Source organism: Bicyclus anynana, chromosome 21 (genome assembly GCF_947172395.1).
Source record: "Bicyclus anynana chromosome 21, ilBicAnyn1.1, whole genome shotgun sequence".
Classification (NCBI taxonomy): domain Eukaryota; kingdom Metazoa; phylum Arthropoda; class Insecta; order Lepidoptera; family Nymphalidae; genus Bicyclus; species Bicyclus anynana.
The window spans coordinates 1273737-1295296 of NC_069103.1; the positions used below are offsets into that span (position 1 = coordinate 1273737).

Consider the following 21560-nt stretch of genomic DNA (forward strand, 5'->3'; position numbering starts at 1 on the left):
TTTATTAGGTTTTTTTGTATTATTGATATGCGACGAAATTCTGTTTATAAGTAATGTAAGGAATGATAACATTAATGTCCGTTTGGTATAATTATCCAAGACTCCAATCTTAGCGGACGTCTTCTAACTATAAACTACCTCCCTTTTGAATTTCAACTTTATACGTAAAGGGGTTTTCGATATTTCGTGATGACCTTTTTATATATTTATATAAAACCAACTTACCATCAGTAGGCGTAGTTCCCTTATCTGGTACAGTACCACTGTCAACCGTGCCAGCGTGCATGTTATCATGGTCAGGTAGAGTGGTATCGCTCTTCGTGGTGCCAGTGGTATCGGTACCGCCGGCGGTGGAGCCAACTGTTTTCTCTACATGCTCTGTTACCGATATGGTTGCTGTTGGTGAAGTCATTGCGTGGGTGCTGCTCGCTCCAGAACTGAAATAAAATGTAATATATGCTTTTTTGATCAAGTTCACTTCTCTGATTAAAATAAAGTCATAAAACTGTTTTTACACTCTCAAGAGTATCATTCTCAAGAGCTGGATCTATATTTAATCTCAAAGGCATTTGATTTTGATTTATTGCCTTTGGTTGGTGTTTATATTTGGCATGTGTAGTTTTATTTAAAATTCAATTTAATATTGTATAAATATTCAGCAAATATATAATCCAAAATTTCAGCAAATGTTTCAAATACTATAATTGTAATTGCGATCTTTATCAGTCATTGAAATTGCTGTATTTTCCTAGTTGCAATAATTATTTTATAAATGTAAAAAGTGCCCAAGATAAACTTATGTCCTTCTATGATATGATATGGCATATTTTATTTTATATTAACATTTCTTTCTTAGAATTTCTTATTTCGCTTTCACATAAGTTATTCTTTCGTTTGGTTTATTGGCTAGCCAGTATTAAGTGTTTTTATTTTTTTAATCTTACGTTGTCATAGGATGTTCTGGTTCTGTGATATCTTCTCCACTGGAACCTGATCCTTCTATGCAGTCTTCATCATCGCATGGTTTCATCATTTTCTCGCTCTTATCTCCCTGGAAAAATATATTGAGATAATTTCAGACAAATTAGTTTTTTTTTTCAATTTTCAAAATTCTAGTCAAATAAATAAGTAGACATTTTAATCTGTTGATATCTGAAATCGTAGCATGTTTCCCCTTAACTAAATGTGATCATAATTAATCTTTGAAAACCGAAACAAGTCGTTTACCTTATGCATCTTAGAAGGCGGTCGTCTCGTAGAAGGAACATACACAGGAGTAATGAGATCGTCTCCAGAGCCCGCGTCAGGAAGCACGCAGGCATCCTCGTCATCATCCCTGCATCCCGACCCGGCGCCGGAGTATACCAGTTCATCCAACACGCCCGGCCCTCCGTAACCAGATGGTGGTGTCTGGAAAATTTCATTCGAAAAGTTACTACTTCAATATAACATTGCTTATATTTTAAAATTTGACAACAATTTTTAACTTTGCTAAAACGCCATCATGCCTTTGATTTAGCAAAGAGACATCATACAAAAAGTGATTTCAAAAATGATAATAATGAGACTTATTAAGTGTCGTACAAACGCTAAAAACTAATTCTAATTTAATTAAAATAAGTTTCAATGACTAATAGATAGATAGACAAGGATTTAGAAGAGATTTGATTGAGTCTTAACCAAATTATTGAATTTAGCTGAATCAATTACATTCAGTATGACAAAATGCAATGGAATCAATAAACTCAAATGCAAACAGACTTTCTGAAATAGATTCTGATTTAAATAAGCTTGAGCCTGCTTTAAAATGAAAAACAAACTCCAGATTTAACGTTCCAAAGAAAAGGATAATTCTTCTTCCAGAGAAGATCATATCATCTTTTCATCATGTTTATGTGAAAATGGTAATTCTTACTTCTACTTAGCAAAATTTGCTCCTTACTTGCTGCATCCTGTTGATATCTCGATCCAATGGAGTGTGAGCTCTTCTCACGTCACCTCGCAATGCTGCAGCGGGGTCAACCGCAGCGGCCAGGTCTAGCAGTCGGGCTCCATTCACCACCAGACCTGCCACCACTCCGCTGAACGACCTCCCACCACCGCTGCCACCGCCGATCGTGATGCGAGACATACTGTTGAATATTGAGGACTGTTGGCCACCTGGAAGAATGCATTTGTTTTTTAAATAATCTCAAATTAAAGTTTTTAAAAAATTGACAGATTTTAAAGTAATTATTTTAGAATTAGATTGCGTCCAGGTAATCATAGTATACAATGATTTTTATTTAAGTCACCTTTATGTACACATCTGAAGTTTCTCTTCTATGATTTGTACACATTTATGAGGTTCCGAATGTCCAAGTACATAAAACGGAACCCTTGTAGATCATTCGCGTGTCTGTTTGCCTGTTGGTCCGTTTGTCTGTCTATTACAGCCACTTTTGGATTGAATATTTTTTACTATTCATAAAATCATCACTTAGTTTTAAAACTTGTTGCATAAATTTTGTTTTTGTGACTGATAACTGTGGAATTTGGTGTTAATATCTTCAATGATCATTATCGAATGTAGTGAAAGATCACTAGGGAACAGGTATCGTCGCTTTAAGTGATGGTGGTACACCCTTGAGCCTTAGTTGTGCTTCAAACACAAGGGTAGCATACGGATGTTTCTCATACAATGACTCACCTTGCGGATGTTTCTCATACAATGACTCACCCTGTGGATGTCTGATGTTGACAGCGTAGTTGTCCAGCTGCAGCGCCGCTCGACTGCCGTTCCTGGTGAACCTGGCGACGTGGTACGCGCCGTCGTCAACACGCGCCGCCTCGTCACCCAGCGGGTGGTCTCCGTCACCCACGTTGTATACCATGAACAGGTTGCCGCGAATCTAAACACATGTGTTAGCAATTTTAAATGTTGGTCCTACTAAGTCATGATACGTCATGATACGCCAGTACATTGACGTATCATTACATTCTATATATTTAGAGTTTTAGATCAAGTAAACGGTTAAGCCGAAGGCAGACTCGAAGGGCTATCACCCCGTATATACCTCTGTCTTCGAGTCGTAGGTTTGAATCCAGTCAGGGGCATGCACCTCCACCTTTTCAGTTGTGTGCATTTTAAGTAATTAAATATCATACGTCTCAAACGGCGAAGCAAAAACATCGTGAGGAAACCTGCATATATCTGAGAATTGTCTTAATTCTTCACGTATGTGAAGTCTGCCAATCTGCATTGTGACAGCGTGGTGGTCTAACGCCTCTAATTCTGAGAGGAGACTCTTTAGATAAGAGATTATTATTGATGATGATTTGTAATTATAGCTAGTTTTCAACCTACAATCTTAGTATTGTTTGTTTTTGGATTTGTCCATGAAGGTTAACTATGGGCCTTATTAGAAGGCTCAAAGTCACTCAGCGGGCGATGGAGCGAGCTATGCTTGGAGTTTCTCTGCGTGATCGAATCAGGAATGAGGAGATCCGCAGACGAACCAAAGTCACTGACATAGACAAAGAGCAACTGTTGAGTTTCTTGCCGGTATCTTCTCAGCAGAACCTGCCTTCCGAACCGGTGGTAGAATCTTTACAAATAGTCAACTGACGTGTCAAAAGTGCTTGTAAACTGAGCCTACTTGAAATAAATGAATTTTGAATTTGAATTTGAATAGCTCAGCGAGTCGCGAAGCTGAAGTGGCAATCGGGCCACATAGTTCGAAGAGCCGATGGACGTTGGAGTCCCAAGGTGGCGACCCCACACCAGAAAGCGCAGTGTTGGGCAACCCCCCACTAGGTGGACCGAGGATATCAAGCGGGTTGCAGGGAGCCGCTGGATGCTGGCGGCTTGAGATCGTTGTACTTGGAGGTCCATGCAAGAGGCCTATGTCCAGCAGTGGACGTCTATCGGCTGATAAGGTAAGGTAAGGTGATCTTAGTATTTAAAAGTCATTGAAACTCACGATTTCCATCTGCATGTAATCCTGTGTGTTGGAGGACTCGATCCTCATGAGCACCGCGTCCGACTTGCTGGTGACGAAGCCGACCGCCACTTTGTCTGTTTCAGTATCAGCGACCGCGCTCGGCGGGAACGTGTACGTTATGATGCCTCTGCCGGGACCGAACTCGTAGGCGATTGATTCTACAAATTTAATGGTGAACAATCTTTACCTGATATTAAAGGTGGAGTCGAGGTATTAGATAAAAAACACTTGTCTATTACTACTGTATACGCTCGTTCCCAAGTAGCAAGAGAAAAGATCATTGGTGCGGTGCTAGGAAATATTTACAAAACAAGGTACTGTTACCTTGATAAATAAATATTTTCCAGTACCAAATAATCATTTCTCTAAGGTAAAATATAAATTGTTGCTTCTTGCTACTAATTTCAAACTGCAACAATACTTTCTTCATTAAAATTATAATTCCTTTACTGCCAGAAATGTTTATCAATAGAATTTTTAACAATTCCTCGAAAGCAGATGACAATGAAGACAGCTTGTTTAGAAAGTTTTAAAAAAAATAAGATAAAGAAATAATAAATTAGAATTAAAACGTGGCGGTTACTATTTTAAATTTTAATCCCAGAGAGTTACTTAAAATTGTATGGGCGCGTATCGATATCACATTGTCTTACTATCGTACCGAGAGGGGCGACACATGGGGTAGATGGCCACGTAGACTCCGGCAGCCTGATTGCGCGTATGCTGTCAAGCGAAGGCGAGTGGCAGAAATATGCACAAATGCTCCGGAAAATAATGATAAAAAAGAAAGAAAAGGAAAAAGAGGAGAAAAAGAAATGGGAAATACCCTAGAGGCAGTTAGCACGATGTAATGCCACGCAGTTCCGTGCTAACTCTGACAATAATAAAAAAAAAATGTCTTACCATCGTAACATGTGGGTCCAGTGAATGAAGTCAGGTCACAATCGCATACATATGTGTTCCACTGTTGCACACAAACACCTTTGTTTGCACATGCGTTATGTGTACATTTCGTAGGACCTGAAATCAGAAAATATTAAATAAGTATTAAAATTAAATTGACTGTGCGTGACTGTGAGTCGATTTAAGTTAAATTGAAATGACTAATTGCAATTATTATAAAAAAAAAACGTGAATAATATTAAATTTATGCGATAATATCTCTGTCAAAAATTAATCAGACAGGCAAATTACATTTCTGGTCTAAATGACTGCACAAATTTTGATGAAAAATCTTGAAATACAAAAGACAAATAAATTTGAATGGCAAACGCAATATGTAGATATACAAGGTAAGTAACAAAATATCGAATAATGAATTATTTAGTAAATCGACTATCTATGTACCTTCACAACCCGATACTAAAGATGAACTAGGAACAACAGCGTCCTCAATCAAAGAAGGTGATTCACCAGGCAAATCCAGACTTGACATGCAACCTTCAAAACCTTGTCTCGACAACACTCCCACTGGCAAAGACGTGTACATATCCTTTGGAACTCCGCCCACATATAAAACGCTGTCTAATTCCAGCATTAAATTTGAACCTGAAATAATAATACGTTAATGTACAAATCTAATATTAAATAAAAAGTCTACGAATAACTACCTGTATTTGCTTAATCTTAGCAATTTTATTTTAAAAACTTGTTGTTCAATGTTAATAAAAACGACGTAACCATGTTTTAGTGGGTTTCGCTAAAGCTATTGTATTTTATTACTAACATATCACCATCTCTTTACAAAGATGTAGATATATGATAATGATAAAGGCAATAAGTTTCGAGTTCCTATTTAATAAGTATAAATAGAACCAAGTAGAACTAAATATATAGTATTTCTGCTCAATTAGTCTCTTTTAAAGTTTCAAATTAATATCATAAAAATTTGAATTTAAATCTTACTTGTTGTATGCATTTCCAAATCCTCATCAACTTGCATAGTATGTATCTTCGGGGTCGGTCTTCTGATAGACACCGTATGCCATCTGTTATCATTGAGGAAGCTCTTTATCTTGTCTTTCATCGTAACAACTCCATCGCCAAGATTAAAAACGCAATGGATATGGCCATTCACTAATTCTACTGCAATAAAATCTTGCTTTTTCCCTCCATTGTAAAATAATAGACCATCCATTTCTGTTGTTCGGAAATAAAAATCTAAGTACGTGTTCCCATATGCCTTTAGCAATGGTAGTCCAACGTAAGTATGTTTTGATTTAAACGTAACGGATTTATAAACGTTCAAGGAATCCGGTTTCACAAATTTCCCATTGAATATTATATTGGAGTTATCATAAATATTGTTGTTCTCATCGCTTACTCCGATTCCTAAAGTTTTGGCCATATCAATGTACTTTATTCCGTTGAAAACGAATTTTTGAAGGTATCCAACAAAATTCGGTAGCGTCGATGTCATTTGAATTTCTTCTTCTGGATGATATAGTCCTCCTAAATGTAGTGTCGAGATTTCTAAAGTAGAAGCTTTTCCTAGAATGGTTTCAGCTGTAAAATAAATCAAAATAAATGATAAACTGGGTATTGGAACAAATAGTACATTAAATCACAACATTGACCTTTTAAATAATAGAAACTAGCAAAGTAAATGCTTCGTGGTCTTAGAAATAAAATTTCACTTCTTTAAATTTAATATTTGATTGTAAATTGAGTACTACATTAATAAAAATCAACATGTTTTCGAGTAACAGTTTTAGAAGACGTAATATTCTATTCATAAGACCGTTAAAATTTACAATTAGCAGCCAGTTTTCAAACGTATTTACACAGAGTCTATCAGCTGGAAGATATTTAGCATAAAATAGCCAAGCTGTACTGTTGCTTAAAAATATTGACTGTAAGTATTTTGAACAACATTTTTAAATAAGAATGCTTGAGGAGCTGGTGATGTTTATAACAAATTACTGTGTAACAAACATTACACTAGCTTAGAAGATTTGTATTTGTAATATGTTACATACAACTTATACCACAAGTTAGTTCTTAACACTAAATAATTTGTAGTTGTGTATTGTATTGTATAATGTTACTACTTGTGCTTTACTTAAGTTTAATTAAATTAACTAATATTTAATTAAATTATAAATATGCACTAAATTAATGGATATGAGACCATTCTTGTGTTAATGAGTGTTACTTATAAAAGAACAAGTAGTAATTTTGAATTGTCGCCAATAGGTAAGAACAATAGATATTCTAAGGAGAAATCAACTAGGAAGAAATAAAGCAGAACAACTAAAAGGTGAAGGTATCAAGTGCCAGCTAGAACGAACTTAAAATACAAAAAAGCCTCTATCTACAGCTAACAGGAACAATAAACATCTAGGGACACTATTGATAGAACATCAAAATTAAGTTCAGATTTATAATTGCACAAAGGAGATCTCTTGGTTTCATTTTAAACTGTTTAGAAAATTATCTTTGATTCGAATGAATCTAATGATGAGTGAAAGTGCAATTATTAAACTATTTAAGAAGTTTTCTTACGACTATCACTACTACTAATTATAAACTATTATGATGTAAAGTAGTTTTGTATAGTTAGTTTTGAATGTTAATCTTAAAATATGTTTCATTTGTTTTTTTTTTTTGTGAATTGCACAAAGGAGTTCTATGATCTACATATTTTTGTAAATATGTTTGTTTTATCACTATTTTAATAGATTTTTTTTATTCAGATTAGATTCAGATTTAAGATCATGAACTTCCAAGTTTTCTATTTTCTCTCTTGTAAGTAATATCTCATTCTTTTCTCTTTCTGTCAATTGTGATTTGAATATAATATTTTGTTGATTATCACTATTTTCAATTAATTGTTTGATATAATATTTCAACCGTTATGACCTTTCTATTTCTTGCACTTTCTTTTCTGGTTTTAGTAAATCAAAAATATTTAAATTATCTATTGTCTTTTTTAATTTATCAGATTTACTTATATTACTCTAATATCAATATCTTGTTTCAAGTTTCTTACTTTACGGATTGTTATATCTTTGGATGTGTATCCCTATTTAATTTTCATGTCAAATTAAAACCAACCTTATATCCACTACAATAAGGGTGAAAACAAAATGGTGCGGGTGCGTCCCGTGCATACGTACATAACGTACCGCGTACTGGCTGCCCTCCGTCTACCTGCAGCTTAAGGTTAGAAGCTCGGCGCGAGAAGCGGACAGTATGCCACTTGTCGTCTGCTACGTTGGTGCCAGCTAGAAGATTCTGGAGAAATAATATTACAAATCTGTTACAAACGAACATTTTGAATGTTAAATAATTTTAAGTCTGTTAACAATAAATAATTTGAATTGAATGGAATGGATCAATGGATATTGGATCAATCATAAAATTGATTCTGAGCGATAGGTTCCTTATAAATCGGTACGGAGGTCCTGGGTTCGATCCCCGGCTGGGCAGTTGAGATTTTCTTAATTTGTCCAGGTCTGGCTGGTGGGATGCTTCGGCCGTGGCTAGTTACCACCCTACCGGCAAAGACGTACCGCCAAGCGATTTAGCGTTCCGGTACGATGCCGTGTAGAAACCGAAAGGGGTGTGGATTTTCATCCTCCTACTAACAAGTTAGCCCGCTTCCATCTTAGACAGCATCATCACTTACCATCAGGTGAGATTATAGTCAAGGGCTAACTTGTAAAGAATAAAAAAAAAATAACCCAAAATATTACAACACCTTTAAGTTAACACGGAAATTATACTAGCAAAATGCCTTTCGATACTTTTACTGTAAGCAAACAGGAATATTTAGAAGTGTTAAGCTATGCCGATCAATATATACCTATATAGATGTATACATCATAGTTAAGTCTTAGATATTTTTGATTTTTTATCATTTGTTATATATATGAAAAACGAATAAATAGATTCTCTAGAAAAAGTCGTGACAAAGTCCAAAAGTAAGTTAGTTTTTCAAACTATAATTATTCACCTTTTCTCTATCACCCAATCTAACACTTGCTCTGACTCTCCCAGCAGCCACAGCCAACTCTATCCTATCAGCAGAATGTTCCGACGCTGTCCGGAGCAGCAACCCAGCCTTGCTCGTCCGGAAACGTAGCAGCAACTCCTCCGTCTGTGTGACGTGCTCCGGACCGAGAGAAGCTGTGAGATGCTGACTGCCGTTGAGGAATATTGTTGGAGATTCTGTAAAAGTCAAATATTTCTTTAGTCACACTCTAGAAAATGTTACAGGATTTTAAGTCAATATGTTTCAGTAGAAGCTTGTTGAAACAACGACATATCTCAGGATAGTCGATAATGTTATTGGATATTAGGAATCTGAAATCAATTTAACTTCGGTCGTGAAAATACTCGTATATTTTAGATTGAGATATAATACAACATAATAACAAAAAATTATAGATATTTCTTTAGTCACACTCTAGAAAACGTTACAGGATTTTAAGTCAATATGTTTCAGTAGAAGCTTGTTGAAATCACGACATATCTCAGGACAGACGATAATGATATTGGATATTAGGAATCTGAAATCAATTCAACTTCAGTCGTGATAATACTCGTATATTTTAGATTGAGATTTAATACAACATAATAACAGAATAATTATAGAAAATAATGATAAATTTTGTTATGAATCTTTCTTTTGTCAAAGCGTATCGATTAGCGTGATGTTGATTAGCCAGCCTTTTGTTGGGGGTTGGACAGTCAATAAATGGACTAAATGAACTAATGAAGTAAAAGTAGTTCCTGAGATTAGCACATTCAACGAAACTATCGATCTCTTTATATCTTCATTAACTTTAGTAGGTAGGTATAGATTTCTCTTTGTACGTCATTTTGGTTAGAAGATTACCTCGTCCACAAGTCGGACCTCCGTAGTTAGTGGCAGAGCAGTCGCAGAGTCCTCGGTTCCAGCCCTCGGAGCACACCCCGCCGTGCTGACACGGTGAGCTCACGCACTGCTTCATTAGAACGTGGCACGCTGGTCTCACTGACGCTGGAATGAGGTAAACAGAACTTCAGACGCAGTAATCTTGTAAATGCGTTAAGCAAAGTGTAAACGAGCGAAGCAAACTTTTTGAATTTTTGGTAGGCACTAATAAACTGCTTCGTTGGTACACCTATGTGGTTGGTTGACCTATGTGGTTTCGTATCACGATGTCTTGAGTATATAATTTCATATATTTATCATCATCGTCATTGTCAACGTCATTGTCGTCGTCGTCGTCGGCATCACCATCATCATCATCGTCATCGTCATGAACATCATCATCATCATCAGCACTGCGCTTCACATCATCATCGCCGTTCCAGCACCTTAGGACCCCGACGTCTATCGGCTCTTTAAACTATGTGAACTAAGCTGAAGTGGCAAGGGCGGGACCCTTGCCACTTCAGCTTCACGACTCATTGAGCTATGTCGGTGACTTTTATAAAGATGTGAATTTAAAAGGATTTCTAAAATATTATTTTAATTAATGAGACCGAGACATTTCTTACATTATGCAAAGGAAATTCAGCTCCATATAATTCCGTTTCCGTAAGGAAGGAGACCCTATAGTATACTATTAAAATAGTGGCTGATAATGATGACACAGTAAAATCTAATAAAATTTTTCAACGTGAAATTTTTAAATGAATACAAATATACTTGCAGCTTGCAATAACTATTTGCGGCAAATATTTGTGGCCTTTTCACGTGTACACTCCGACTAATGAGTACATTTGTTACGTACGTCTTTTATGATATGCACGTTCACTAATGACGTCATTAAAAATGAGCACATAAGATAAATTAATATCTCTACTATCACGATGAATAAAATAGTTTGCCTCAACACTTTAATGCTGCGGTGAAATAAAAATACTGCTAAAACTGACGTAATTTCTTCATAGTATTAACTACCTAACCTAGAAGTAATTTGTAATTTTTTTGGAGCCCTTATTCATAAGGTACATGGTTCTGCAAAAAAAGATAAAACTAATACCGCGCATAAACATGGGCTCTTATAGTATTTATTTACTCCCACAGGAAAATCAAAAATACTATTTAAAGTGGGGCTTATCTTAACAATTTATATCTAGTTTGGCTCATCATCACCATCATTATCAACCCATATTTGGCTCTCGAGTCTTCTCTCAGAATGAGAGGGGTTAGGCCAATAGTCCACCACGCTGGCCCAAAGCGGATTGACAGACTTCACACACGTAGAGAATTAAGAAAATTCTCTGGTATGCAGGTTTCCTCACGATGGTTTTCCTTCGCCGTTTAAGACACGTGATATTTAATTTCTTAAAATGCACACAACTGAAAAGTTGCAGGTGCATGTCCCGGATTCGAACTCACACCCTCCGGAATCGGAGGCAGAGGTCATATTCACTGGGCTATCACGGCTCACTAGTTTGGTTATTGTGCGCATTTTTTCACGAAGAAGTCACATCAAAGGGTCAGATTGAGCTAGGCCAATGTTCTTTCTTACCAGAATCCTGCTGCCTGGCATAAGCCGTAAGATCCTGTGGCTTGCCGTTCAGCACCAGGTCGCGGATGCAGCCGACGAAGCCCTGCCTCAGTGCAGCCGTCCACAGCACCGCAGGGGTCCGGGAGGCGGAGTACTCTGACCCCAGACCCCCCACAAACAGGGGGCCGTCCAGCTCGAGCTGATTGGATTCACCTGTAAGAATATCACACAAATATCACGAAAAGCTTACGTGTCAATACGTCTCGTATGTTTGCTACTCCTTTTCGCCGCAACTAGTGAGCCAATTTAGCTAAAAGGAATGGAGATAGAGATAGATTATAGCCTGGATTAACACAAAGGTTACAATCGAAATCTGGAAGATAGCTTGAAATTAAAACATCACACCACCATGGCTAGCAGTAACTACGTTCTTAATTTTGTTCAACTCGACATAAATATCTTATACAAAAAGTTTTAATAGAATGGTTATGCTATACTCTATTGTTAGACCCAAAAGTTCGTTTTACACTAATCCTGCCATTGGAGCACTTTGGACAAGTCAAATCTCCATACTCGCTCTGGCGAAAAGCCGTAGAGTTAGGCCATTAAAAAGGCTGATAAGTAATAATAAGTAAGGATTTTTTTTTTATTTATACGTTCACAAATAAAAAAATACCTAACCTAACATACTTGGTTTTTGAACCACTAAAGTTCCAGTTCTTAGGAGCATGGAGTTTACAATCTCGCGAGATAGAGATATCATGCTGAGGTGGATACCTTTTTTGTCCACGACCAGATATTCGTATGTTCTGTTTGTTTATTTTATTTTATTAATTGTGTGTGGACAAATAAAGATATTCTATTCTATTCTACAGATTCTAAACTACCGGTATTTATTATTTTACGGTGTCATACGCACTGAAAAGTTATTGAATACATCTATCAGAAAAGTGCGTTCCGCCATAAAACATTTCAGCAAACTTACCAGGAGTCTTAAACTCCGCGTTGGCCCCATCAACGGTGACCCTCCCGTCCCTCCCAGTCCGTCGCAACAGGAACTCGTGCCAGTGGGAGTCGTCCACCCTCCTCCGGGACGCTCTGACCCTCACTCCTCCGGAGCCAAGGTCCACGTGCACGTAGATATAGCCGTTCAGGATCTCCACGGCGAACAGATCCGCCTTAAAGAGACAGTATTACTACTACTAAGTAATCGTGTCTCGTACCAATTTGTTAGGTTATCTCATCAAGAATATCTGACTTGGTAGGGGACAAATGATGACTTTTCTAGTACTCGTAAATTGTACCAAGAGATGACCTCATCATGAGGGACTTCTCTTGTAAATGACCATACTCTGAGCGTTTTAGATTACGTGATCTCTAAAAGACGCACCAGTGACTTTGTTACACCAATTGTGTAATTCGTTCCGAAGACCTCATCATCTGACCTCACGCCTCACAACCTATAACCGATATAGACCTCAAAATTATTAAAGTGGACTAAGAAACTTTCGTACTTGTATGTCGTACGTAAAACCTGTAAAAAATCTATCCTATCTATGTTAGGAATTTCATTTATTCCATGTTAAAATAGGGTTATATTTTACCCAATTTATATTGGGCCTAAGAGCTTGGTCAGACTTTTGTCATTGTATAAAAACTGAAAGTTTGTCAGCCCATTCTCATGACATATGAATATAATAATAAGTACGGTAGGAAACTAAAAGAAAGTAAAAATCTAGACTTATTTGTCTACATTTTGTATGTTTATATACTATACACTTTCTACATTATATATCATTATAACTATCATGACGAACGAAATTATGCTACTAATCTTAAGACACATAGATTTATGGCAACCCTTTGCTAGAGACTTTTAAAGTTTTATTTTAAACAGTGTTTTTAAGAGTTGAAATGACTGGCGACATTACGCCGGAAAAAAAAATCGCTTTGTCTGGATCCTTAAAACGTGCTATCTTCCAACAAGCCATCACAGTCCAAACTCAGTACAAGCATGGGCTGACAAATTTTCAGTTTTTGTAAAAAAAAAACTGTCTAGCTTTCTCAGATACTCAATGTTGCATTGACACGCTCTACAAAATTTCACAGATTTCCATAGTGGAGACATTCGACTGATCGCAATTGTAGGAGTGACTAAGAGGTAGGTATTTATTTCTCTAACATACTATTTATGCAAGCAGGATTAAACGATTTTTAAACAGCTAGTTTTTTTTTTAAATTTCGATTGATCTTGCCAATGCTGCTATATTTACTGTATGTGACGAAACACTATATTTGAACATAATTAAACTATAATCAATCGCTCAGTATAGATTCATGTCATCGATAATTCAGATATTCGTGTACATTGCATGTTCTGTTAGTTCGTCCTGTATGTATTAGGAACACAGAACTGTTAACAAGGACTTGAATACATTAATACGCCAATAGCAACATAGTTTGTTTTCACAGCATCTACATTACATTATATAGAATTATATTACCAAAATCTAGTTATGTAGTGTTAAAAAATTTAACCCGTGTCTCTATCTATCGCTAGGAGTACCTACTGTCTTATTAATTTGGCCACAGTTCACTTGTACCATGAATTTAATAATTTTATTAGATACTGGCGGACGCCCGCGATTTCGTTCGCGTACCCTACTCCTACCCTAAGTATTCCGTCTATTGGTTCTAAGCTACCTCCCCACCAATTTTCAGTCAAATCGGTCCAGTCGTTCTTGAGTCATAAATAGTGTAACTAAAACGATTTTATTTTATATAATAAGATAATAAGATTATATTTTCTGTTACCTATGTGATTCCAGTGAGTTATTTCAAAATTTTAGAAAAATAAATATATAATACTATCAATTACCAACTGGAAACCAAAACACTTTGATGTTATTGCATAATTATTATGAATACAGTATGCCTTTCATTTTATAAAACAAAGGTCTGGTCATACAAGCTCTGAATCTACAACAAAATATCATACGTAATATTTTCTCGCCACCTGATCATACTAAGTTATCATAGAATATAATAATATGAAATAAATTCGGTTAAATTACACCATTACAGCTGAATAGATTTGGACAAAATTTGGCACAGAGCTAGACTACAGTATGAAATAGTACAGGAGCTAATTTAATCTTGGTTATTCCCAATGGAACGGAATCTACGCGGATAAAACCGCGATGCACTGCTAGTCTGAAAATAAAATTTCTCCTTGACACAATCAAAATGCATGCAAACTATTCAAAGCCTATTTAAATACCATTCTACAGACGGGGCATGCAAACCGTTCGTGGCAGTCATTATTATTAACTGTAATAAAACTAGAAAATGTTTGTATTTTTTTTTTAAAAGAGTATGAAATACTAATGAACTTTGTGTGAGGGACTTCTTGAAATATACAGAAAACATAGGAACATAAAGTTGATCGCACATTGCCTCACGAGCACGTTTCATCTGCGGCTATTGGGTCTCATGACATCATAAAGCAATGTGCAATAGTATTAAGACTTAAAGCCAAAGAACACTTGGTTTTAGCCATCTACAGCTCCTCCTTGCGTAGTATTCCTAGTAACTACCAATGACTTCTTTTTCTCGCGACTTGCAGACCCTTAATTACCACATTTCCAGTGATCATTAGTTTCTCTAGGTTGCTCTTTATCTCCTAGCAATGTGGTACCCACTCGAAGACCTTTTGTAAACAGGTGGTAGGACAGTCTCTTCAAAATCTTGAGCTTAATTATTTGTAGGTATATTTGTAGCCAGCAAAAACCAAGTAAATTACTCTATAATAAACTCAGTCGTAACATATTTTTATTATGACAATAAATCTTATGACTAAAATAATATATCTACAGACTTACTCGCTTTGGATGTAGCCTCAAAATTTTGTGCATTTTTAACCGACTTCAAAAAGGAGGAGGTTCTCAATTCGGTCGGTATTTTTTTTTTTTTTTTTTTTTTTTTTTTTTATGTATGTACACCGATTACTCAAAGACGCCTGGACCGATTTCAAAAATTCTTTTTTTGTTTGAAACGGTATAGTCCCCATTTGGTCCCATTGCCATCATGACAAGATCTGATGATGGAATCCTGGAGAAATTGAGGGGAACTTTCGAAAATTATATGGGTGTCTAGTGTGTTCGTGAACTTTTCCATTTAGTGCCTTTAAGAAATACAAAATTATGAAGGTTTAAAATCGATCTGATGATGGAGTCATAAAACAGACGAGGGAACTCCTTGGCGATTTACAGCAGTTACCTTGTGTTTGGGCTTGATTAATTTGTCTTAATGAGAACTTTCCACACAGATAGGTTGTGACTGTCATTTAGGGGTTTGGTGAGGAAGACCAAGGACAATTAAGGGAACTCCTTAACAGTTAACAGTAACTACCTTGTGTTTGGCCTTGATTAATTCGTATTGCTGAGAACTTTCTACCTAGATGAGTTGTGTCTCTTATTAGGGGTCTGATGATGAAGACCAAGGTCAATGAAGGGAACCCCTTGACGGTTTACGGTAGCTACCTTGTGCTTGGGCTTGATTAATTTGTATTGCTGAGAATTTTGTACCAAGATGGGTTGTGACTGTCATTAGGGGTCTGATGTATTCGTTTGAGATGAAATTTTACACTAAAAATTGAAAAATAATAAAAATTTTAATAAAAAAAATACAACCGACTTCAAATCCTAAAAACGTACCCACTAAACTAAAAAGCGAAAAATAACATCATAATATGTTCTACCTGCTGATCAGTATGAAGTCGGTGCTAAGCCGGTGTTGCCTTAATTCAAGCCATTTCTGACAGGACCACATGAAACAACATTGTCTGCAAAATCTAAATCTATAAGATATGCTCACATAGCTTGAATTAATACATCACCGGCTTAGCACCGCCTTCATACTGATCAGCAGGTAGAACATATTATGATGTTATTTTTCGCTTTTTAGTTTAGTGGGTACGTTTTTAGGATTTGAAGTCGGTTGTATTTTTTTTATTAAAATTTTTATTAGTTAAACTAAAATTTTATTCAATAAAATTATAAAGGTAAAAAATAGAGACAAAACACACTACTAACTAAAAGAATAAAATTTATGGTTGAATAAAAAATGGTATAAATATCTATTTATATATTTTTAATAAATTATGGGATATTGGTGCGAATTTGTGTAGGTATATAATAAAGCTTAATAACACATCCTCTCACGTAGCTACGGTCATCTAAGAACCGCATGTTGGGATAAAATAACGTGCGTTAGGCTTAATTCAGACGGTGATAGTATTGTAGATGTTCAAGCCGTAAAAAAATATTATCCCATATTTCCAAATATATTTTTAGGGGTTTTAGTAAGTCACTTATACAAAGCACATAAATAACAATCACAGAGAAGGCGGGGTGGGGGGAGACATTTTCAAACTTCTTCAAAAAAAGTTATCCGTAAATATTCATATTTATAGATTTGCGATTTTGATCAAAATCTTATAAGTACCTAACGGTATTATATGTTTCAGTTAAATAGAAATAAATTCAAAACTCACACTCTCTAGTAATAAAAAAACATCATTACAGAATAGCGCAACTGTTTCAATTTTGATATTCAATTAAATATTCAATTTAAAGGCGGATTCGTCTTCCTTGATTTCTTTCTTGGTTTGAGATCTCGTTTAGGAATCTATTGCAATACAAAATCAAAATATAAGACGACGCAATCTGAGATTAATTCCATAGCGACACTGGATCACCTCGCTCGCAAGATGTTGATCACGATGTCACCAGTTTAGGCGGTGTGGTGCAGGTGCCTCGTAGCTCTAATGAGCTATGACCATAATCTGTCATTTAAGTTTATTTATGTCAAATTTCTGTCAATTTTTATTCATCTTGGTAAACCAGTTACCTATCTGACAGTAAACATTAAAAGCTTTATTATATCAGACAAAATATAAAATACCCAAACAAAATATCGCCGTCTAAAGCCGCCATAGTGTATATACCTGTGCCTATAATACTACGTGCACACCAACGACAAAAAACACAATACACTTCAACATATCCAAGTGGGTGAAACTTTATAAGGTACCATACACAAATTCCCCTAATTTTAGTGTTGCCATATTATTCCAACACTGCCTTACCTCGACCTACCATGCATAACTCTCAGTGGATAAAAATGGAACTCAATTCCAATGGCACTCCATTCTAACGCTGGACTGCTATTGGAATAGCTTTTCAATTCCAATTTGTAAACTGTAATTTTAAAATTAAATGCTGAAACCGTGGAAACTCCAATCAAATATACTTCACACTAAATATTTGTTTTAGTTTAGATTTTAAGCATGAATTTTCTATTTATGGAAAGTGAACTTTGTCTTCAGCTTTCACACCTTAACTACTGAACCAATTATGATGAAAATGTAACATGCATTCTGTCAGAACTATAGAAGAGAGCATTACCTGTGCTACCTTTCAACTCTTCTAAGAAAAACATGGATTGAAAAAATCACTTTCACACAAAATCGTAACAGTGATATTCCTGACACCAGGAAAGTTGAGATTTGAAAATACTTCTATATTACAGCCTTACTTAACATATTGTACTGTTTACCACCAATCAAATTAGAAATGAAGGTAGAAAATGAATGTAATTATTTAAGTATGTAGAAATTTCATAACTTACCTATTTTAAATTATGTATTGTTAGTTTATAAAATGTTATTCAATATTAACTATATCTAATTAAGCTTATTAGCTTATTAATCAAATTCATTTTAATTTTTTCAAAAACATGACGTATAATTATTATTATTAGATGTGATGCGAGTAAGGCTAAAGTAAAGATTCGAAAATAATCAAAACATTCTGTTTGACTAATAAATATTATATGTAGCTAAATTTAATTATTTTCATAAAACAGGCAGTTTCACAACGCCGGGCAGGTTATGAAGTACGATGAAATAAACGCTAAATCACGGTCTCAAATAATTAAGCGTCGATCGTGAAGTTAATGTTCATGCTTATCCACTGAGTATAATTTATTGAGATTGCAAAATTTTTCCTCAAACATCGGTTCATAATAATCAACCGTTTTTAATTAAATCGTTCTGTACTAATTATTTCAACGGCGAAAAATGTATACAGAAAACTAATTAAACGCGTGTTAGAACACGCATGTGGACATGGGTTCCGTAGATTTTTAATAATATCATAAAAATTTACGGAATAAAACAAATTTACATAAGTATAGCTTTTCTTATCCCGAATGATGTTTTATAATTGGAATTATTATTGAAACACCAATTAAAGACTTTGTGTATAATGTAAAGGGACGTCTATACATCAAAAATGCATTTTAAATTATTTAGAGCGATACCGAGGATGACGCATAATAAACGAAAAAAAAAACAATTGCTCAGCAAACATTCGTATGATAATTTAATAAGATAGTATGAAAAAACTTTCGCACAGTACGTATCATAAATGTTCCCATGATAATGCGAATAAATCTGAAAATTATCATACGAACAATCCAATTTGCCAATTGTTTGATAGTATGATGACATTTGTTTGAATACTTTGTAGTTATGTCATGTGAAACTTTTGAAAATAATTTAATAATATGGTTTTGCTGCTGATACTGATTTTAAATGTCAACGCTTGTCTCTACACGACTTACGTGTTCCGTAATTATGGAGACTATGCCCCATTCAGAGTTTTTTTTTTAATATCCTTTTTTCAAACAAAAATGCCGACTATGGCATTTCTGTAAATATGGCTTTAATTTTTTTTATTTGCCTACGGAACCCTAATAATGTTACAAAGTATTTTCCAACGTTAAACACAAAGAGCAAACTTAACGAACCGAACCTTTTATAATATCGATCACAATTGCCTGAACACACATGATATTATCGAGAGCCCTTGATATAGCCTTCGTGCGGCCGCCGTCTGTTTAAGGATACATCCATAATGGCTAATTTTCTGCCCTAGTGAAATAAACGCCAATTATAGTTCTTAAGTTTTCTGTCTACTTTTTATCTAATATCCGTTAATAATTCAATGGAGCCGGCTGCACACTCGAAAAAAGATGACGTCATGCGTCGTTCCCTCGTTCTAGGGTTGCCAACTTTTTAAAGATTATTAAACAGTATTTTAGAAAAACGGACATTTTCTTTTGAAAAAATGCAACCATTCCATCAGTATTTTCTTATGACGTTGTCACGTTCAACTATCGTCAGTAAACCTACTTTACAGAAAATCTGTTTTTTTAGAAACCTTTTGAATTAGCTCAGAGCTACGCGTAAGTTTTCTTATAAAGACCGTGAAAATCAGTTTCAAATTTTTTTAGGTCACTGTTAAAATTTATTTTTCACATAACTTGGCTTATATTGGTTTAGTATACCTATGCACTCTTTACTTTAAGATGTCTATATATTACACCTATATTGACAGTCAGGTCGTAATCTATATACTAATATTATAAAGAGGATTTGATCGATTGTTTGTTTGTTTAGCTTTGAAACTACTGAACCGATTTGAAGAAATTTGTCACTTTTGGGAATCTATACTATCTCCGCGTACTATAGGCTATATTTTATGCCCGTATTCTAACGTACACATACACTACATTGGTAGTATCCATAGAACATAAAACACTAAAGCTAACGTGTATTTAAAATTCCATAATAGTAACCTATTAAAAACTCAATAAAATTTTGCAATCTCTCAATAATTACTAATCTGATGGGTATGACAGTGGAAGGAGTTGGTTTAGTGAAAACAAGTTACGAAACGAGATTGATATCAACGTTTTTAAATATTTATTCATTTGTTTTCGAAGGCAATCGATTATAAATCGTTTATTTCAAGTATATGGTGTCCGGTTTCCGTTTCGCATAATACACATAATACGCAGTGAAAATTACATCTTATAGTCATAGGTATATAGAGCAAATATTTTAATAGTATGTATTTTGCTACGGTTATACCATAACCTCCAACGTCAAAAACCGATCCAGCCGATTGGAATACGCAGCCATCCTTGGTCTATACTAATATTCATCATCAACCCATATGCGGCTCACTGCTGAGCTCGAGTTTCCTCTCAGAATAAGAGGGGTTAGGCCAATAGTCCACCACGATGGCCCAATGCGGATTGGCAGATTTCACTCACGCAGAGAATTGAGAAATTCTCTGGTATGCAGATTTTTCCTCACAATGTATTTTGGATATGGATCGTGGAATGGAATGGATCGTGATTGGAATTTGGATCGTGGTGACATTGAGAAGTAGCAGGTTCCTATCCTAACTATTTAAAAATGCTTGAAATAAACGATTGTATATTCTTTCTATACCGATTTTAGAACTTCCAACCTTCCGGATTGACTAAGCATTGTCCTCATCATCGTTTCGTAACAAAGGGTTCGGATATCAGTTCCTGATGATGATGAGATGACCTCGCCAATGGTATCTGCGACAACTGTCCCCCAAAAGCTCCACCCCTTACCGTGCAACCTACCCTTGGTGGCTTCGCGCCCATGTTGAAGAGAATGAGTCCATTCGGCTCATTTGTTCTGAACTTGAACGATATGGTTCCGGTCTTCACTGCCTCCCACTTTGGTAGTATCTGTGGAAACAAATAGAATTAGTTAAGAGAATATCATCAAATGTCATGACAGGATACCAAAACACAACCAATCTTTTTTAATAAAATCTTTCTGTTTATCCGGGTTAATCTTTGAAACAATTTTAAATTCAATTTTAACAGGACTTTTACAGGAAGTTAGAGGACATTATTAAGCAACATAAAGGCTTTTTTATCCCGAAAAGATTCATGGTTCCTGAGGGATTTGTGAAAAACTGTTTTTGATGTGGAAGAACTCGTGCATCCGCTAGCCATCATTAAAAGATAAATATAAACAACCCACTGTAGTATACCTGCAGTGGGTTGTTTATATTATTCTCCTCGGGATATGGAGTTTACACCCAGGCTGCTTTAACATGAGTTTGATGGTAGTAACTATTGTTAGGCCTCATTCGCACGAGAATTTTTTTAACGGACGTTGACAAAATATTGTAGAGAATGATCTATTTCCAACGCCCAAAATTGAAAATGCAAT

The 21560-nt window shown here is 35.4% G+C and overlaps 1 protein-coding gene across 2 annotated transcripts in view; it reads right to left on the reverse strand.

Annotated features, from left to right (window-relative positions):
* LOC112044628 (neurexin-1) overlaps positions 1-21560 on the reverse strand; it is a 204980-nt gene that overhangs the window by 7600 nt on the left and 175820 nt on the right. Inside the window, exons 11-25 of one of the 2 annotated variants that reach the window (XM_024080528.2) lie at positions 20948-21067; positions 12417-12609; positions 11453-11644; positions 9826-9969; positions 8941-9155; positions 8111-8219; positions 5889-6488; positions 5331-5531; positions 4887-5003; positions 3963-4141; positions 2720-2891; positions 1943-2160; positions 1228-1410; positions 945-1051; positions 226-437 (exon numbers count right to left, since the gene is read on the reverse strand). In XM_024080528.2, the coding sequence (XP_023936296.1) occupies positions 226-437; positions 945-1051; positions 1228-1410; positions 1943-2160; positions 2720-2891; positions 3963-4141; positions 4887-5003; positions 5331-5531; positions 5889-6488; positions 8111-8219; positions 8941-9155; positions 9826-9969; positions 11453-11644; positions 12417-12609; positions 20948-21067 (2962 nt within the window). Of the gene's footprint in view, positions 1-225; positions 438-944; positions 1052-1227; positions 1411-1942; positions 2161-2719; positions 2892-3962; positions 4142-4886; positions 5004-5330; positions 5532-5888; positions 6489-8101; positions 8220-8940; positions 9156-9825; positions 9970-11452; positions 11645-12416; positions 12610-20947; positions 21068-21560 lie in introns of both variants that reach the window. The other variant, XM_024080526.2, reaches the window with a different exon arrangement.